Here is a 21,807-nt window from a genome sequence, read left to right on the forward strand (position 1 = left end):
TCATTTTCCTTTTTTTCTCCGGTTTTGTTTGTGCGAACCGAAAGTGGTCTAGTGAAGAGGTTTTCCATTAAAATCTCGGTTCTCTTCTAGCGTGCTTCATTGTGCTTATATATCTATTTTTTTTAGCTGATTTCCTTTATCTTCTCTAAGAAGCGTTTAAATCGAGTTGAATATGGATAATGATAGGAGGGAGGTAGTATCGGGCTGTGTATCGATATGAGTGGAAATTGATCTAAATTCCTCAATTTCTTGCAAGGATATCTTACGAATGAGCACATGGCAGCATGCGTTCGGTACTTTGACATCCAGAACCGTGCTGTAATAAGTTTTTAGCATTCGGGATCTATTGAACATAGATGATTTTTCTTGCTAGTCGAAAAGCACAAGAGTAAATGACCAGGCGTCAGCTTTGGATGAATTTTAGTTTTTTAAATATTCATGATTTATCAAATTTTCTTCATAAATATAAAAACATACCAATTAAAATCACAACATTATAAAAGACTTACCCAAAAAATATAAACTAAATGATACCAAATGTATTTATGTAGTGATTTGATCATTAGTTTCTTTCAAAGTAAATAAATTCTCCGCTTACGATTCTATTCGCGTCCAACAAATTGCGGTTGTGTTCGGTTGAAAGCGCGCTTCTGAAGTCGTGTTCGCAGAAATACTCCTTCCTTCAATCGATCCCTGCGAGATGATGCGAATTTAATAGAATTTTGATGGTTATGAGCTTCGTCGCTGGCACATTATGATCGCGAACTCTACGGATGTTCCCACCGTAGCGGGGCGAGTAAGCGTGAGGTATTGAAAAATTGATTTTCCTTGTAGCTTTTCCCGCAGGGCACGCGGGATACTGTGGTTTTCGAACGCGGCGATGGTGCCGTGAGGTTAGGAACATGGTTCCAAAAACGTACATAAAAACACGGCTCCTGTAGTGTAGATTGTTGCTTGCCTGTTCGTTCGAAATGGCGCATGGACGTGTCATTAAATTGGATAAATTAAATCACACACTCGATGGTTGTTAGTGTCCTTCGCCAAGAATCGTTAGTCGCGGTTGTGCAACGGAATTTAATAACTGTAAATCGCGCCAAAAGAGATTTTTTTTCAGCCAACAAAAGGGCCAATGAGTAACTTTATTACTGGTTTGGAATCGTGTGTGGTTTTTACATTTAATTTTGGTCTTTTGAAGTCCTTTCTTCTTTTCTTACTAACGCGCCATGCTTTTTTCATCAGAAATCGTCACAAAATCACACACGTGTATCGACGGAAAGCCTCAAGCTCCGTTCGTCTAGACAAACGAAGCATTCTGAAAGGGTAAAAGTTCAAAAGTATGCGTATGGTAAAGGATGAAAATAAACCCGAACGAACTTGCTTCCATTTTATTGGTTGATATTGTTTCCAGAAAAGATATAGACGGAATAATAGATAGAAGAAAAAACAAGAAGAAATCATCACGGGAGCGTCAAATCTGTTTGATGGATTACTTCTCTGGGAAAATCCGGTAGACAAGAGAGCTATAACTTTGTGGAGTTGTTTCACTTTTCGCGATTCTTAGAAGAAGCACTGATGTTTTGGTAAAATTTTGACTAACGAGAATACAATTTTGACATCGCAGCAGATTTGCCTTCAAGATACAGCTCCGTTTTTCAATGGTTGCCGTACATTGAATGTTCTCGTTTGTTTGCTCCTTTGTGTAAAATGTGGATATCTTTGTAGTACGTTTCAAAAGAAGCAAGGTAAATTGCTTAAAGCTCCCTCGCTTATTTATTAATAATTATGCTGTCTTCCCTTGCAGACTGGGGAGCAAATGTCATTACTCAAACCAGAAGCTTCCTAAGTCCCGGCATCCCTTTTTCAGGCACCACAACCCATAATGGGTGGAAATTAATCTTTCACTTGTTGAAATTAAATTATCGCCCATTTTTCATTAAACACCGTCCATCCCGGTGGCTTTGCAGCAAACTTTGCGCTTTGCACTGTACGAAAACTGGTCTCGATAGCAAAACTAATCACCATGTTTTGGGGGGGATGGAGAGTTTTCCCGGGAGATTTTTCCTCGAAGTAAAAAACCCCACCATAGTTGGGGCGCCAAAAAAAATAAGTGAACGCTTCCAAGCACAGCCTACGGTGTGTTGTGCAGGGAAGAATTGTTAATTTCTTTGAAATAAAAATCAGAACACGAAAAGATGGCCGGTTTTGTGCTGTTCAATCTGCTAAGGCCCAGCGTGAGTTGTTTGGCTGGGGAATCAAGAAACAAAACCAAAAATCTCAACGGGACATTTCCACAGACCCGAACATTGCATTAGCCGCCTGCAGCGTGAATAATTTGATATGATTTGCATAATTTTTGCCCGACGACAGCAATGGGTCTCCCAATGCGGGCTTTGAAGGGATGGGAATTTTTAAGTAATTTTTTGTGCCATAATTTTACCGAATGTACCAAATTTTTAATTGTAGTTGAAAAGATTTTCTTTTGAAGAGTTTTTTTGTGATGCAAAAGAAAAGTTCGGCCTTCGAATAAGTTTTTTTTTTATCTTATCGCAAGAGGTTTTGCAAAAAATGAAATCCAAAAAAAGTTATTTTAAATCCCGATAGAGTTTTATGACGCTTAAAAAATTGACGTTAAATTAAAGCAACAGATTTTATGAAAGTTTAATAATAAAAAAGGACCAAAATTTATACAGTCGTCCCAGCGGCTTCTACCTCGCTTTGGAGCAAAATTTCCCACAGCTGGGTTCACAAAATCATAAATTTCAATCAATGCTGCATAAAACTGCAGTGGGGTGTATGCACCAGGAACGCAGCGATGTTAGATCGCTTGTTTTCGCTATGTTCCACCCAGTCACCAAGTGGCACAAACGTGGGCGTGGAAGGTTTATTTTTTACTGCCACCCGGTTTTCGTGAATAATTTTCACATAAAATCATGTTCTTCGGTGGCGAAAAGCTGCGACCGCCTGTTAGACGTTTAGTCGGTTGAGATTGTTCACTTCCAAGCGATGATAAATTTATAGCGAATGTGCAGCTGGGTAGTTAAAAAATGAAATATCTCATCCACCTTTCGATTGACGCTTCTTATGATGTTTTAGCAAAACCACACCGTAAGCTTTGCGTGGAAAAAAAAAAACATAATTTTCAATATTGAATATGAAATCCACCGGTCGGCACACCGTAAAAACAATCGATATTAAAAGGTTTCCCTGGGCAAGCGCTTTTTAGTATTTCTGCCATAGAGGATTTATGCTTTTCCGTTCCGCTTTGCAAAAATCGGCCAGATTGACAGGTTATTTACGTGCTGCTGACCAAGCAATGGGGGGAAAAGAGCAACAAAATATCTTCTCCTCCAAGGCATGTCATCCAAAGATAATCCAGCGCATGGTATGGTCCTCGTCTGGCTGACTGGCGAGCCGCTCAAACCCGATAGAACTCGTCCCTTAACGGATTCTTTACGGTGAGCTCGAACAACTGTTGATGGGTTCTGTGGGCGCTTCCAATTCCATTTCGCACCATGCTGGGGGTAGGGTTTCGTGCAGCACCAGTAGGTTAAAGTCTGCTCTCATGATTATTCATGAGGCTCGATGCTCAGATTTGCAGGCTCCCGTACTGGTTTGGTCTCCAGCGTCACGGCAGGATCCTTCTTTCCGGAATCGATCTGGATGTGGATGTGTTTGTTCGGCAAAATTTGGAGTAAACAAACACTGATTGTCCCCTAAGGTGAAGTTTTGCTTGGTCGGTCGATCGAGCCGCACGTGGTTATGCACAGAAAATGTGTTTGGAAGTAAGTATTCTCGACACACCATCAAGAGGAGAAGGTAAAAGTGGGAAAAATCTTTTGTAATAAGAAATTACGTACCTTACGGACAGGCAGGAACAAGATGCACTTTTCTCTTGGACATGTTAGACAGTTGGAAAATGTGGCTTGTTGGCATTTGGACATGCAGCTCGATAATATTCCTGGTTCGCATTGTCTAACGAACTATCTTGTGCTGCATGTGGTGTCCGAATTCGATACTAAAACAAACGACGTGTAATAAAGCGTCAGAGTAATTCCTTTGGAAGGTCAATTATGCGATGTAACTTAATCTAGAACAGCATGTCAGCAAAACAAGCCTCCAACCTTCTAGCCATAGTCAAGTCTCTGGAGAAATATCACGTTTGCAAGACATCACGCAAGTTACGGGAAAAAAAATTAACCCAGTCGTGTTCAAATTGTCGGTGATAAAAATATCCCTTGTAACCTTCAGCAGCTATATCGGGAAGTTGCACGTCGTTCCGACAATCTCCGGCCGGTTCATACGCGTCCGAACGATGACAGGATTGATTTATGGTGGCACATAATAAAAGCCACTTCCAGCCCATCAAACACAACCACGCAGACTTCATTGTGCTGTGATGTGCAGCCACGTGAGATATGCAGTGGAATGCGTACGCTCACTACCCGTCTACGCTCGTTGTATTGTTCGAGTTATTACTGTTTCATTGCACGCGGTGCACTATTTTTGCTTCTTTTGCCTTCGTCTGCCGTTGTGCTATTGTCACCTCATTGCACTGATGTCGTTACTACTGTCGTTAGTTAGTGAAACGATTGTCAGCAATTGGATTACCTTTGTGAAGGCGCGGAGCGGTCCCGTGCAACGAGCTAGCGCCATCTAGCGTATTCTTTCGGAAGTTGCTTTGGGTAAATTTATGTTTAATTTTAACAATTTTAAACAAATAAAAATCTTAATGGCTGTCTTGTTCTAGTCTAGTTTTGTAGGTGATGGAACACGTCAATCAAATCAAACAGTTAATCTTCATTCGCCAATGATGAACGATGCCTTTTAATTAATTTGTCCAAGAGAGTCCTCAGCGATAACTGGGTTCATTGTTGGGACGGTTACAACACAGCTTAATTGAAACAAACTCCTAAATTGAAACTTTCTACTTCACTATTTACATTCAACCCGCTTGCTCACAATGCTTTGAATGCGGCATACAACCTTCATTTCATTCATTTAACATCAATTCTACTCCGGGGATAGTTGATTGCCGCAAAAATATGCTTACTCCAGCCTGTCACGTCTTGTCGTTTTATTTGCACAGCCTTTGTTTGGCCATTTTAGATTTATTCACTATTTTGCTGAAACACCGACAGCAAATCATGCTTACTGTCAGCTAATTGGATTAGCATGAAGTAGCGTATATTTCCTGGTTGTAACAATTTTCCTGCTCACTGTGTCATTAGCAACCATGCTTGCTGCTGCTAGAACCTCTAGAATGCTCCAACGTTCTCTTTTTTGTGTACCAGCAACAACCAGCGTAACATTAGTCAAATTGGGTGGTCGTTGCTGTTGATACTATCCTTGACCACCATAAAACCAGCAAATGGAAGTTTTTGTTCCTTCCACGAAATGGGAACGCTAATCTTCCTAATCATCAGTTGTCCACAAGTTGATTTCTTATAAGGGGGGAGATCTCGATATCGTACTGATTTTTGTTGAGCCGGCTTTAATGGATTTATGGGCGAATTTATCTACCAACCTGCTTCTGCTGGAAGAAGTATTCCATAAAAAAAAAAACAACTGATGGACTAAAATATTAGCTAGGGTGAAAAGAATAAGGAAATCAGCAGAACCAGAAACAATGATATGCGATTTATTTCTTTTTCGTGCCATACTTTCTGCAGCTGCTTCTGAATCAGATTAAATGATATTGCTTGAATATTTCCGAAAAAAAATCAGATGCCAGATGTTTGCTAGTGACAGATCCAACTCATTAAATGGTTTGTAGATCATTGAAGATTATGGTGGCCGGTGATTAGTGCGGGTCATTTGCTTTTGTTCCTTTGAAAGATACTCTCTAGTGTCGTAAACCTTATCGCTCTCCAAATAATGGTGTGATACTTCTGGTGCTCGTTCAAAGAAATTTAACATTTATGTATTTTTTTATATTAAATGCTGGTACCATCTAAACAAAATATAATTATCTACATTATCAGGCTTCTTTTCACGTTTTAGGCTGTGAAAAATATTTACCTACCTTTTAATACATCAAAGTCTGGGTCTCTATTGTATCTCAAGAATCCGGTAGAATTGAATTACGTATGTATAGCAGAAGTATGTCGTCTGTTTTCCATTGTTTGTCTCATGAGATTTTGAGCAGCTTTTAGTGTAAACTGCTTCAAACAGATTGATTCTACTCAAGCACGACTACCGGGAAAAATGTCCTCGTGGAGCGTACATTGTTGCTTACACAAGAGAAAGCTACTGAAATAAGGACCTAAACATGCTGATGTGCTTTGGGAGTTCAGAAGAGCATTTCAGTTGCAGGAAATATGTATTCGTGAAACCGTGTAAAATTGAGTTACTCTAATGCAAAACACAGGCTTTGCTGAAAATACGAAAACGAAGGTTCGGTGTTGCGTAACTTCAATAAGAATCAAAATTGGTATTTAGAGTCGAAAAGACTTTCATTTTTCAGTAACGCTTGAATGATGGTTAAAACATGTTACACTGCCTCCCTCGACTGTGTTGCTTAAGTCGTGGTCTGTGGTCTGATTGATGGTGCGATCTACACTCCAACTGCAACTGCACTCCAACGAATCGCTTAATTTGAGTCTTTGTGAACATTCGGTTCGGTCAGCAGTGTATACTGCGGACACAGATCTAGATCGACTGAGCAGTGACCGATTTGTTACTTCCATCCTAAACAGCACTGGGACAAGTGAGTACAAGTGTGGGAATTGGGTGGAATTGATAGCATCCGTTCACCAAGGATGTTCTTTATAAGGTTATGTGGATGTGGGCATTGACATTTGCCATAAAAGCTGTAAAGATAAGACACCCGGAACTTGCCATCCGTTTATCTTTCTCGTTCCGTTTATAGCCTCAGAATACAAACACACACATACTTAACCGCAAACTGAGGACTCCGATGACGTCTACAGTGAAATTGCAAATGAGAGAATGGACTAGACGGTTTGTCGTTTCCTTTCCACTATTATCCTAGACACGTTCTCCAGTGTGTCCTAACCTTACATGCGATCCCCATCTCGACTGGCAGAGCGCAACGTTGTGCAGGGTTAGCGAAAAAGTTGTAAATGACCCGTTCTAAGCCGGACGTCACTACAGTCCGTCAGCCCAATTCCGTGAACGAAGGAAGCTTCAGTGCCTAAATAATGTATTCATTTGTTCACCGTCCGTCAGCTGCTAAGAGTGCGCGGACCTAGCATCTTCACGTGGATGCCGATGGTGTGTGGGAACGGTTTGACATTTTAATTGAGTGCACGTGCTTCCAATTTGTTCCCGGTTCCTGGACAGCACGGCTGGACTGATGGTGGGTGATGCTATTTCTCAAATTGCACCTTGCCGTCGCGACATTAAGGCTTTTGGGCACCGACGGCGAAACGGACCACTGGGCTGTCATATGAAATTGAAATTGGTTGACCATCAAGTGTAACAGCGAAGAGGATTTTCGATGATTCGTTGGACGTTTGCTGGAAGTAATGAGTCCTCGGCTGTGTGGCAGGGTTGTATGCGGTTCTTGAGAATGCTCCAAAACATCCGCAACCTGAGTGCCCTTCTCGTAGATGTATCTCGAGTAATTTACGATGGTTCTGCTTGTGGTTCCAACCACAGGCTTTGCCTGTTTTGGCGGAAGGTTATGAAATTTCTTGGTAACTTGACTTTCATGTTAGAGATGACGAAGAAGTAGTGGAGTAGTAATGGAAGTTTATCCCTTGCTGGTGGTTGTTTAGAAAATGGACTTTTCCTTCCCGTGGTTGTTGATGAGGGCGCGTGTTTGTGATGGGAACTTTTCTAATTAAAACTGATGATTTTGCTCTGTATTTGAGTTGTAAGAGAGCTTGTTTGACACTGCAAAAGAGACATCTGTTGCGTGACGTTTTACGCGTGTATTGTACGCTGTACAATAGTGAGTGCGCGTGTACTCATTGTATTGATGCTAATTGTTTCATATTGTAATAACATAAAATACTAATATTTCTATCTTTCTTTTTTCTCTTTTAGGACGTACTGCACACGATCTGTCAACCAAATGGCCAAGTGCAACGCATCGTGATATTCAAGAAGAATGGAGTCCAAGCAATGGTCGAATATCCTTTTCCAAATGATGTCTTACCATGACCTTTATTGCAGTGCGTAATCCTTATCAAGGGAAGCTCGATTTGTTTGCTATTGCTGTAACCCATCAAACGCCAGCACGGCAAGGATCAAAAGACACGTGGGATGAGAAAATTGAATGAATTTAGTGTGCGATAAATCGCTCGACCAGGAATGGCCTATGTGCTCTCTGAACTAGCGGCTGCAGCAGGGCTCCGTAACGATCCATTCTGCGCACCGACCGTTGGATGGCTCGTAATTTGCGCTCGTTTAATGCCAACCGCCGTTTATTTGTTGACGGAAATTACGCTCTACCATGCCAAGCGCACGGGTGTACGCTACCGGACCCAGTACCGAGCGGCAAGGAAATTAAGTAGCATGCAAAAAAAAAGTGGAACCAAAAACAAAACAACAGCTCCTCCGTGTGGGAAGACGCACGCGATAAATTTTCCCACGTTCACATTTACTTGCACGGTTGTTACGCACCGTTTCGCACCTCGTTGAATAGATTTTCTCGTCGCCAATCGTGTTAGCTTTTTCCGCTTGCGCGAACGAGGGGAACCGGGGAAGAGGAAAATGGTGGCAAACAAATTTATTCCGCTCGGTCGGCTTATAATCGGCACACGCCATCTGGTGGTCGGTGGTACGAACGATGTTTGGACCGATCGTTTCATCCACTACACCACGGGCAAGCAGAAGGGAAGCCGGGAAATAATTTGGTACAAGAAAATTGTCACTCAAAATTAATTGTCACAAGGTGATATATTTTTCGATGAGGCTAGATGGTTAATTTCATTTCTTTTTGCTCTTTTGTTGCTTTCGTCGCCATAAAGACGATGTCGCCCGGGCTGTATCGGGAGCATGCTTCTGTTTCGCGAAAAATTGGCCATTGCCGCGGAAGAAAAACATTACCACTCCATCTCCCATTCTACCTTTCAGCATTTTTTCCCCCGTGCGTTGCTGTCATCGTTTTATGTGAATTTCGATCGGCGACCCGGTTGTTGCGTAGTTGCGACGGGTAAAACCTTCCCTGAAGCGGTACCCACCTGGAGGAGTTCCACGCAACGAAGTTCATTTAATCGCTCATTTCCGCGCAGAAAGATTTGTGTGCCTGAAGGTAACATTGTCGTTACTAGGCGTTTAGTCGGATGTAACGACAAGCTTTCGGTTTTAACGTTTTGCTGACGGTGTCGTTTTCCATCTTCCATCGCCGGAATCGGTTATGATCGCAGTATTTTGCGGTCGCACGTGATACTTGGTAGGGAGATTTTAACGATCGTAAGCGTAGTAATTAGAATTTATGCTTTAAGGGTATGGCAAAAGTTTTGTAGACGTGTGTAGGGAAGCGTTTTGACGCAACGTTATGAAAATCGTTAGAATATTAATTAGACCACATGTAATTCCGATGTCCAATAAGTTGACTTGTTTGAAGTATAATGAATTGTTTTGGCTAAATGAAGATTTAGCATTTCGAAGATCTTTGCCTGTTTTTTTTTTTTATCATACCTCTTCAAAATGATTTCGCTTACGTTAACTTTCGAACAAATTCTTGAGCGATCTTAAGATTCAATTAATTGCGCACTATTTTCATGATTGTTTGACGAATTTCGTCGTTAAGTTCAAAATCTCATCATCCATTATTTGATTACAGATAACATCAACCAGCACATCGTAGTTATTTTATTTATATTTCGATATTGGTGTACTATTGATAATATTTTTATGAATTAATGTTTTCATCTCATATTCATCCGTTGCAAAATGGGATAATTTTCCCTAAAACATAACATTCTGCTGTATATTACAATTTTATTTTATTTCGCATCATCGCTTTTTGTGTGATGAGAATGAATCACTAAAGCGCGCCTCATTATCCCCAACGATAATACTGATTGAAATTCTTCCTGTCCCTAAATATCCCATCATTGCGGCACAAACAAAACACGAAACAAAAAATGGCACCATCTTTGGATGATACACCTCCATCTTATCCTTCGCAAAGATGGCGCTGTGCATCCTCTTATCATTATCGCTGATGATCAATTAACTCAAATGAGCATTGGCCCCGATAGTAGCGCACGGGGGTGTGTGTAACACGGCAATGGATAATGCCGCCCGTTCACCCAACCGAGCGTCGAGAAGTTTCTTTTGTGATGTGAAAAAAAACAAACAAAATGAATGAAATCAAGCGAAAGGCAGCAAATGGATACCGAGCCAATTCATTTAGCTTCATCGCTACTTTCCACGAGGCGGTTCTGTAAGTTTTCCCGCTGTCCTTGGTGGAAAAATTAACGCTCCACGGTCAGGCGGCGAGGCGCTGGACGCCAAAACGCGAGATGAAGAAATGAATTTCGTACAACACAACACAAAACCCAGCAACAAACGCTTCGTGTCATCAGGGATTGCAAATGGTGGAAGCGAGCGTAGAGTCGAAAAAACAAAATAAAAAGCAGCAAATGGCTGGTGACAAACCGAGCTCTTGTGCTGCTGTGTCCAGTGGTCCTTTTGTTTCACCACTTTGCAGCTCCTTCCCGTGCTGCGATACGCTAATTGGTGGCTCATTAGTTGGCCAAATCCACCCGGCGCTCGCTCGGTTGCCCCGGCATCCGTGCACGGTGGGCAAATGTGCTCGAGCCGTCCGCCCTGGTCTATGTTTTGCAGTAATAAATGATAATTGAGCCTCATTTCTCTTCCGTTGGAGTGTGCGACAGTGTGTTTGTTTGTCCGTTTTTGTTGCTCATTCTTTTTCCTTCCGCTCGAATAGGTAGAACTGTGTATTCCATTCGAGTTACACCGCTCTGTTCTGCCTCTGACACTAATCTCAATAGTTCCGAGCATTAGGACATCGTTGCTTCCGTGCGATGTTTCTACTTCCGGTCGGTTCACTACTGTCGTTAGTGTCATCCCGCTGCTGCCGCTTTTGAAACACCCGGAACACAAGCAATAAAAGCAATGCGGCACAGGACACATTGAACGACGCGACGCGCGAAACCTTAATAACACTTTTGCTTCCAGCGCTTAAGCTTTAATCAGTGATAAATTCTGATCATTTTTAAGACCACGTTTCTGTTGCGTTTGGTTTTGTTTCGCTACTCACGGTTCGTTGCTGTACGGGAAAACGGTCTGATAATGAGGGCAGTAAAGTATCGTCTTAAGCGTTACTGCTGCTCGCTTCGTTTCCTCTTTGTCCGCCATTTTTTTCACAAGCGCGGCAGTGCGCAGAGTGTAAAATGGTGAACAGGTGGGATTTTAATTTCGCACAGGTGAATACATCCCGACCGCCCCTCCCACTTCGCCCCCAAAAACAAAACACACACACACACAAACAATATCCCAACGGGAGATGGCGCATCGTATAGTGCTTTAGCAGTAAAATAAAAATGTGTTAAACACACGCTGCTTTGGCGTTTGGCGTCCGGCGATGCATTCGAGCTCGTTGACTTCGTTCCGTTCGATTCGTTTGAAATCTTATGGAACCCTGGTGCTTGCCGTACGGATTTTACGATGTAATCATCTTCAAATGTATGCCCCAATGCACCACCGAACATCGGGGACCGTGCGCCTGTTTGGTGAGCCACGTGTACGAAGTTCAAGTAGATAGTCCTGCTGGAAAAATAACCTCTCCGTTTCTAGTCGATTCGCTGCCGTAGAAGCCGTTAACGTTTTTACCAGCAATAGTCATTCCGTTGGATAATCCTCGATAGCGAAACATAGAAAAAGATCCTGCCACATGCATGCATGCAATGTTGTTTTTTCCCCGCCATTTGTATTCACCAATCCCTTCAGGCGGACTTTAATTGTAATTGCAAAATATATTTTCTTGGAAATCGGTTCTATGTTTTATTAACAACAGCATTACAAATGTAATCCAATGTATTTTTTCGGATTTTCTATTCATTGTTTCTTTTTTGGGAAATTTGTTGTTGCGTTTACCACAACCACAACCAATAGATACGTCTATTGCAGTGGAATTTGTATGTGCATGACAGGTTTAAATGCCACATTCATGTGCTTTTTTCATGTGTTATTTTAAATCCCTTTGCACCTTTCTGTACAAAATTTTAATCAAAACGAACGTCAGTCCCTGATGTTTACGGATTTTCACATTTTCTCGGTATGAATCCACCGTACTGGAACAAAAATTTGGTTGAAAGCGAGATTCCTGGATGGATTTATTTTGTTGAAAATTTGCTTACATGGATTCGAAAATTAGCCTTCATTGTGTTCATACAAGCTGACATGAACAGTAAGAAATAAGGTGGAAATTTCGAGCACGTGTCCCAATTAGTGTTGTCTTTTGTGAAGTGTTAAGCGTAAAACTATAGAAAAATATTCAAAAACTTAATGTTTTAAGTATTTAATTCCTTCGAATTGATCTCCAATTTTGATGGATCTCAATAATTTCATAAATTAGTTCTTGAAGTTTTATATCTCCAGTCCTTAGAGGTTCAAACACTCATTATCAAATTTCTAATGCTACCGAAACGGGTTAACGAATCTCAAAACATCTTCAATTATTTATGAATCCCAGAATATCTAACTTTCTTTAAAGTTTTTTCTTATTGCATGAATTATCATCCGTTCCAGATCTCCCATAGCAAGGGCTGAATATCCGGCTTTGTGGTAACTGAAGTCTGTATGGCCGGCCAGGCAAAAAAACGATGCTCTCGAGAAAAAGGATGCATAGTCATAATTTATGATATCAAACAATGCTTTTTAACTGAAAAAGTCGATTTTTCACCTACAAAGATTAACTCATAAATTTTCCGGCATACGACGGCTTAAAACACAGCTCGAACTACGAAGCAACTGAAGCTTGTTTGAACAGCGTACGTTCCTCGGTGCTCCATCGCTTCCGCACAACAAACATACCCCTTTCAGGATTTAGAACCTCATAAACCAAGTTGTCATTCGTTATTGATGAATCCTGGCGACCCTCGTTCATGGTCGCGTGTGCCCGTGTGTGGTAAAGATGTATGGTGTACCGCCGGAAACTGGTGGAAAATAAGCGGGCGGGTCGTAAAAATGTGAAAATTTCCCTTAAACTGAATTATCATTTTCGCGCATGATGTGCCCGTCGTTGTGTTGTGCGTAGTCTTTTGTTTGTTGGGACCTTTTTTGTTGTTGTTGCTTTGTATTGAAAGAGTAAAGTACGGTAAAGTATGTATACGTTGGAAAGCAGAAGACAGCACAGTACGTCCCCTGCCCCAGGATGTGCTGATGGATGGGTTGTCCTTTTTAAATTCTTGATACGATGGTGTCAATGTGTTAGCCATGCTTTTTTTTCTCCATTCTCCAACACACTACTACTAGCTCAATTCTGTGGAGATTAACTTTACGACGACAGTTTTGTGAATATATTGCAAATTGTTTGATAAAAAATTAATGACTAGACGTATGCGGCACGGGTTTCCCATGCGTCGGGATTGGATTGGATTGGATTGGATTTCAAACCATCAGTTTTTTGTGTTTATGAACATTCTCATTTAATTTAGTGTTCTTAGTGTGGCTTCATTCTAAAATTAAGCATTTACATAACATTAGCCAAAAAAGGCAAGATTACAGTTGATTCCACTTTTTGCGAGTAAGATTCGTCTTATGCGCTGGATAGGACCAGCAAAGTCATCATCACCCCCCCCCCCCCCGAAAACACGATCACAAAACTAAATTAGTGACCCCGTGTTCCAAAGGGGCCAAAAGTGCTGACAACTGTGTCCGCAAAATCTGCGACGATCTTTAGCACCGGGCAAACGTTGGCTAACTTCTTAAAACGTCCCTAAAGTCAGAAGTTTGTCGGACCGAACGAACAAAAGGTTAAGGAACGCGTGTGTCAGGAAGTTTTGGCTGTTTTCTTCCCCCCGTTCCAACGATGCACACGAAACCCAAAGCCTTGTACCTAGGGAAACAGGTTTGATAGTATGCCTGTGGTGCCGTTCGGTAGATTGTTTCTAACGCTGTTCTAGTTCTAGCGAAGGTTTGGTCAAAAGATGGCGTCCTGGAGATATTTGAACGCTCGTTTAATTTTACTATACGCATCGGTTGAGCGGTTGCGATGTTCGGTGTGGAGACTTTGATCTCTGCTGGCTAAATCTGCGGTCCACCGTCCGTTCTCCATCGTTTCCGGACAATATAGTTGGGTCAGAGACATTAATATGCTTCGTTCCGACAAACCGGTTTACACTTCCTAGAAGCGGGAGTCCCTTCGCAGGTGGTTACGAAAACGTTGGTGGGCTTGCCTGCTGTGCGGCCGTCTAAAAATTGCCGATTAAGCTGTTCTCATTTTCCGCTCGAACAAGCGAAAAGAAGGATCCTGTGCATGTGTGCTGGAGCGTCCTGGAAGTGTTTGGGCGTTCATCAAGGAAATCATCCATGAAACCTCCGGCAACTCCTGGGGGAATGGTTTAATTCGGAAACAATTTCCTTAAGCCCCGTAGGCTCGTTATATTCCCTAGGCTTTGCCGTGTGCTTCTGTGCGGAGCAGCGCCACTATTATTGAGTGTGCTAAGAGCCTGAAATGGTCTGATTTGCATCCTGCCTTCTGTTAGCCAACCGTTCGGGGGGTGAATTTTAACTTTTTGATGTTCTACGCCTTTTCCCGTGTTGGAACGTGTTGTTGTTGAGCAGATATTCAAGGATTCTGTGCACACCGCTCTATGCTATGGTGAACATTTAACACCATTAGCTGCCGGTGCAGATTGGTACCGGTAGAAGTAGCGCGAAAGTGTTAAACATTAGCAGCCAACAAGGGGGAAGAAATGGGTGAAGTGAAAGCAGAATAGTTCAAAAGGTTTTCAGTTTTTCCTTAATGGTAGTGCTCAACTCAAGTTGTACTCGCTTGAGTGATTCTTCAAGACTTATTGTGTTTTGAAAGCCAAGAAAGGATACTTTTATTGTTTAGCAGAAAAGAGAAATAAAGCTAAAGTATCAAAATTCGCCGAAATTCGGAGCTTCATATGTTGGATTGGTTTAGTCAGGCGTTTAAAATCAAAAGTTTCAAGTTGTTGATCTGTTGATTAGAAAATATGTTAAATGGATGATATTGTTTTATGTTCCTTGATTTCCGCAATTTATCGATGTATTACATTTAAAATGAAACGTTTTTTCCTTAACCAAGAACCATTTTTGCTCCGACACGTTTGACAGCATAGAGTCAGCGACTCGTGCCAAAGACAGCCTAAACGGTTGCGACATCTACTCCGGCTGCTGCACACTGAAGATCGACTACGCAAAGGTAATTAAGCCCACGCCTCCCGAAACTCGCTCCGTCTTCCCTTCTCTACTGTCCCTCTCCCTTAGAAACCACCCCGAAAAAAAAACTAGTTTACTGTCTCTATCCCACCACCTTCCATCTGGCTGTACTTGTCCATTTCTTTCTTTGCTCTTCTTTGCTTCGAGTTTCTCGTCCTTTTTCCATCCCAATCAAACGAACCCCTTCACCCAAAGAATTCCATTCCCTATTTGTTGTTTTCCTCTCTTTTCGTTTACTCTCTCGTTTTGTTGCGATAAGTAAAAAAAACGAAAACTCGTTTCCTCTTTTTACTACTTCTTCTAAAAAAATAAATTATAAAATCAACCCCTTCAACCGCTCGATCGTGTGTTTTGATTCGTTTGTTCTTATTTTCTTTCCTTTCTTTTCATTAATTCTCAATCCAAATAAAATTGATAAACATGCTACAGAACTACAGATAAAACGTACGAATACTTTTAACTATCTTCGCTCCTCCCCTTTCTGCTATAACGCCGCAAAAAGCAAAACAGAAACAGCATCAAAAATTTACCAATTTCCACCCTGACTCAAGTGGGCACTACTCTTGCACCACCATAATTTTTTGTTACAAAAATTTATTTAAAAAAACCCCGAAAAAGGTGCGATTTTGGTATCTTTCATGTTTCAATTCTTTTGGTCTTTTACCTTTCTCTCCTTGCATTTGTTTCTTTTTCTTTCATCTTCTTCTTTGTTTATTTTTCTGCCGATGAACGCTGTGAAATGTGTGATCTATCTTTTCTTTGTAAGAAAGTTTTGCGTGACACTTATAAACCAAAAATTAGAACTGTAAAAAGTAAAGCAAGACCAAAACATCATTTCTCTGTGGTTTTTAGTTGTTATGTACTAGTATTGCAAAATCATTCTTAGATTTCCATTCATTGTAGAGTAACTGTCAGACAAATGTCACACGTGTAATGATGTATTGAACCACTACAGCAATAGTTTGTTCAGCAAGTAGCTGAGCTACGTTACGATTAGCAAAAAACTTTGCCGTTTGATTGTATTTTCTTTTCCTTTTTGTTCTTACTTTTCCATCTTGAACATGTTTGAATGTTATTCCCCCGCGTCACATTATGTACACTAGTCCAATAGATTTTTTTTTATTGACCCACCTTCGCTGTGGCTGTGTCGCCCTTATGCTCGTCATTCCGAACCGTATTCCTGAGAGGAAAAAAACCACTACAAACAAACTGTGCTGCAGGAAAAGTAATTTCATTCCTACCTCCCCGAAGCCCACTTTTCTCCCGGTGTCCATTGTTTTCTACTTGTTACTCCATATCCCTGTTCTATATTCTACAATACCGTTAGACATAACCACAAAAAACCAGATCGAACCAAAATATTTATTTTTCCATTGTTTTGTCCATTTTATTGTCTTTCTTTTCTTTCCGAATCTGTCGCAAAACTACATCAAAACAACCAACCAACAACATTCAACATCAACCACAATTATCACTACATCGCTCTATCTCTCTCTATTTTTCTCTATATCTATCCTGTTCCTAATTTCTTTTACCCATACGTACAACGTTCTGTGCAACCTAATTTCTCCCTTCCGTTCCCGCACCACTCTGCCACCCCCCCAAATAAAACCCCCCCTTACTGCCATCAACAATGAACTCTAATACAACTACTCTTACTTCTTCTACCACCATCATATATACAACCACATGAAACAACATCCAACATTGGCAACACAATCAACAACACGGATACGTATCGTTCCTTCTTCCTTTTCGGTCTCTTTTCGGGATACATTTCGGCGCCAATCACACCTGCTATAAACAAACCTGATACCTGAACTGGTTGCGGCAACAACAACATCAACAACAACAACAACAACAACAACAAAACAATCTATCTATCGCCTAAATAAAAAAAAAATACAACTACCTCCAACCTTCCAACAACAAAACATCAACAACAATCTCATCAACCTCAAAACTCGCAACATTTGCAAAAAAATATATATAAAAATGCACCTGCATCATATACAACAACTACAACTCCAACTACATCAACATCAACAGCCAGAAAAACTCAATGTTTACAAAAACGACAGTGACTCCAGTTGGGACTACACGCTGGGTAAGGATGTTTTCTTCCTTTACTTTGTTCAAGTTTCTTTTTCCTTTTTGAATATTTCTCACATTTATTCCTCCAAACTTTCCTCATCTTCTTCTAAAAAAAAAGATAGTAAACTTACAACAAATATTATGATACTACTAAACTACTACTTACTTTTCACCCTTCTCTACCTTCAAGCGCGATTTTAAGAATGATTTTCTCACCTAGAAGAAGTTTTTCTTTGGTCGAACTTGGTTCTGTTCTCAACCAAAACTCCCCCTACTACCCACCCAATGCCCAACCCCCTCTCGCCACCTCGTTCCCTTTACATCGTGCTCATATCGTGCCTTTCGTAACGATCGAGTTTGTTGTTTTTCACCATACCTTTGTTCGTGGTTTATTAAGTTTGATTAAGATTTAATCCATTAAACGCTACGTTAACCATTCGTTTTTGTATCTCCATGTATTGTCACTCTCATTGAACTTCTTGAATTGAATTTTATTCTCACTATCGTGAGCTATTTGTTACGTTATGTGTTTCTTTTGCATTTGTTTTTTTCTGCACGTTCATACCATTATTGCTAGCGACTTGTCTTGTATTGCTATCGGCCGCTGTGTTTCATTGTTTCGCCTCCTGTTGCCTTTCTTGAGCAGCGATGGCGTGCGTATAGAATATGTTTCTAATTATTAATTTGTGCTAAAAGCAGCTGTGACGTTTTTTTCCTTTTGTTTCCTTTTGAAATTTACTTGTTAATATAGAAGAACGACAGTTACTGTGTATTTATTTTAATTTGCTAGTTGTTCATTATGTTATGGAGGAAGATTAAACAAATACTAAAAGTGATAAGAAGGTCAGTTTTCTCAAAAAAGATTTGTATGACAGAATATTTACCATGTTAGCAATTGTTCTTCGTTAAGTTTCTTATCTAATAGCACCTTTTGTTACAGGTTGACTTTAATTCACCTACATCTTAACCAACTACGCCAGCTCTTCTACTTGCATTAATAAGATACCATTTTAGCGCATTAAGTTTTCGAGCACATAAATCTCATCTTTGTCAGTCGTGAACCGTGTGGCGGGCTTGCTTTGTGTCCCGAACTTGACCAAATACCGAACTGACAGCGCCCGTTCGTGTTTCAATTAAAATGCTTCTCCGACCAGTGCTTTATTGATTTAATTTGCCTTGATACGCGAACGTCACACGGGGACGCCAGACCGTATCCCCCGATACGCGCAGCTGGTACGGCCGTGCGTGTACGCCCGCTGTAGCCGTTCAATTAATGGTGATTCAAGCCGCTAGAATTTGATGCACATCCAGCCGCACACAAAAACATGGCGCTCGGCGAAATTCGATCTTGATTGAGCAATTAATATCTTGTGCATCATGTGTGTGCGCCAATCGAGCTGGATTGTTTTTCGTGCTCCGGTTCGGCTCCGGTTTCCCCTTTCCAAGAGGAACGTGCCGTGGTGCTTAAAAATAAATGTTACCACCCGTAATGCTGCAAAACGATGGACGGGCCATGTTTACGTAACCGGGTGCGCACTTTACACTGGGTGCAAGGCAAACGCGGATGCCAGGGGAAGAAGAAACAACCACAGGCAGAATAATCGGTAGAATAACAAACAAATATTTCACTGAATAATTTCCCACGATATTGTTAGGAGGTGGTGGGCGATGCAAGTGCGGGAGATCCAGCTTTGAATGCAATGATCGGAAGCTAGAGTGGATGGATGTGCATTTTTGTTGAATTAATTGCCGTCGTGCGACGATGGCAAAATGAAATGCAGAAAGTTGTCCTATGTACCCGCGGAGAGTTGGGATAAGAAAAATTGAACCCAACAAACGGGCTCTGATTGATGAGAGAGGGGCGAAGAAAAATATATGCGCCACAGAACCCCATTGCAATTTGTGCATATTTAGTGTCGCACACTGGCCACAGATCAATTTGTCTATTCGATCCACGAGTGATCGTTTCGTTTCCAATTACGCTCCATTTGTGGTGCTCTACGTGCACCACTACTGCTGCCTGACAGCTGTCAAAACACACAGTGTTGGCATGCCTATGAAGTTTGCCGCCAGATGGCGCATATTACGGCCGAGTACACCAATTGTTCCGAACTAATGGATGCACTCACAACTGACCGGATCGCATCCGAAAACGATTTTCCCGCGTGTTTGTAACAATATCGTCCACTATTAAATAGCCTGCACATCTCCTTTGGGTACCAGTGCGACGAGAAAAAACACCTTAACCATTCAGCTGTCAGCAGTCAGAGGCCGACTGTGCTTACCGTGTACCGTTTGATCGCCAACGATGACAGCTTTGAATGACGAAGTCATCGTAAAAGAGATTGATGTGGGTGATATTTTCGGGCCACCAGCCACCCCTTTCTTTGCGGTGCCGGTTTGAGTTTGCGTTGCCCAGCACAATCTGCAACTTCATTTTCGTCGCAAGAAAATTCCATTCTTTGCCAACGGGGTTTTGACACGTTTCTGCTGCTGCCGGCACGGAGGTGGGAAGGATCCCGTCGCGGCACTGCCGTCCTTGAAGTGTGCGACCGAACCGAAGCGCACTCGCTGGAAAAGCATAACCTCAAACCCGTGCCGGAAGTCATGTACGGCCCGGGCATTGACGTAACTGAGTCACAAGCGTACAAACCACACACTCACATACATACACGTTCACCGCTCGGTGGTTGGCGGTCCGTAGGGAAATTTGCTTTTATGGTTAGTTCGGTTTTGTTGTGTTTGTTTTCCCGTTCTCGTACGCGACGTCGTGTACATGACGCTTTGACGCTACATTGTACAACTCATTATGCCGCTCGCGATGGATGTCGTACGGGCCCGAGTTGTCAATGATGATTAATCTCACAGGTCCTTCCGAAATGAGCGCACATCATCACGATTTGTTTCGGGGCTTTCTTGTTTCGTGGCCCCTGTAGCGCCTTCACATATGGGGGCAACTTTATCGTATCAATGTCTTGTGCCGGGTATAGATGGCAGGATCGGGCGCAGCAACATTCATCCAAGGGTTATGTTTCTTAACTTTTTGCCATGCAGCACTTCTTTTGATCGACAGGGCCGAATTGGTAACGGTTCCGGTGGCACCGTTCAGCAGGCACGATTTGTGACCCAGCTTGGAATTCAATTAGGGCGCAACGCAAACGTGACGGGATTGCTTGGAATTTGATTAAAAAGTCGGATGAAAATCGCTGGCCCTTTATGAGTGCTGCATCTTCTGTATGTTGTTGATTGAGTTGCAAAGTTAGATGATGATAAACTTATTCTGATTATTCTGTTCAGTAGGTTTTTTCAAGCTTATTAATACATCATTGCAAAAATCATAGATTTCCGCTGCTGATGCTGCTGATGTCTAATATAATAACCGCATTCTGGTAATATAACAGATTTCTTTTCTGAACTTGAAAAATTCTCTCAAGCTTTTAGAAAGTTCCAGCACTTGATTAATTATTGCAACAAAAATACGTAAAATGCATAACATTTTTTTGCTTGTTTTTTTTTTAGGTGTGACATAGAAAAAGCGTAAATACACATACTGACAAACAATTAATGTTCAACACTGCAGCCAGTCGATGTGTGTCGGCCCAGTTCCATTGACCGTAATTTGTGACTCTCGCATACTCTACAACCAAAAATAAATCGGCCGTTAACCCGCTTGTTGCCGCACAACACAATCGCACAATTCGGCCGCTCGAACAAATGAATCTCCCTTGCGCTTGTCTATTGAATGCAATTGCACAATTGCGAATGGATCAGGTTATGTGCGAAATACGAGCAATGGGTGTCCTTTTGTTTCGCATTACAAAAGTAAACAAAAAAAAAATCTCTTTTCAACCCCGCAGGCAAAACAAAGCACACTAGTGTGAACACGATGCGGACACTTGTTCCGCACCCATGAGCGGATGGTATTTAAAATATTCAGAACGAGCATTCCACTCCGATGGTCGGGGCGAAGAAAACACCACCAAGTGATTGTGGTGACGTTGAAGCGGTACGCAATTTGTGGGTTGCGCGTACTCCTTAAAATAGGATTCGGCACGGCCCCGTAGAAGAATCATCGGATTCCTTCCTTCGGCGGCAACAGGTTCGCGTCAAAGGGTGCTGACACCGTGAGGACCTGATAACGGGTGAATGACAGACCCAGACAACGTTCCGGTTGTAGTGTAACAAACGAAACTAAAGACCACTTTTGTTAAAAAGATTTTAAGTTGCCAACAACCAGATGGAAACTAAATAAATATAGTCGTTGTCAGGTTCAATGTAGAACTTAACGCAGCATTAAAGAAACTAGATCGAATGTAACTTTCTTATTCGAAAAGCTAACCAAAAGTTGCATACGGTGCAATA

General features: G+C 41.6%; 1 protein-coding gene across 2 annotated transcripts in view; it reads left to right on the forward strand.

Moving 5' to 3' along the window:
• LOC128708092 (heterogeneous nuclear ribonucleoprotein L) overlaps nucleotides 1–21,807 on the forward strand; it is a 168,661-nt gene that overhangs the window by 109,307 nt on the left and 37,547 nt on the right. The window contains exons 3-6 of one of the 2 annotated variants that reach the window (XM_053803051.1): nucleotides 8,011–8,096; nucleotides 15,238–15,334; nucleotides 17,401–17,458; nucleotides 19,227–19,229. In XM_053803051.1, coding sequence (XP_053659026.1) covers nucleotides 8,011–8,096; nucleotides 15,238–15,334; nucleotides 17,401–17,458; nucleotides 19,227–19,229 — 244 coding nt within the window. The remainder of the gene's footprint in view (nucleotides 1–8,010; nucleotides 8,097–15,237; nucleotides 15,335–17,400; nucleotides 17,459–19,226; nucleotides 19,230–21,807) is intronic. The other variant, XM_053803050.1, reaches the window with a different exon arrangement.

The sequence above is a fragment of the Anopheles marshallii genome, chromosome 2 (genome assembly GCF_943734725.1).
Source record: "Anopheles marshallii chromosome 2, idAnoMarsDA_429_01, whole genome shotgun sequence".
Taxonomy (NCBI): domain Eukaryota; kingdom Metazoa; phylum Arthropoda; class Insecta; order Diptera; family Culicidae; genus Anopheles; species Anopheles marshallii.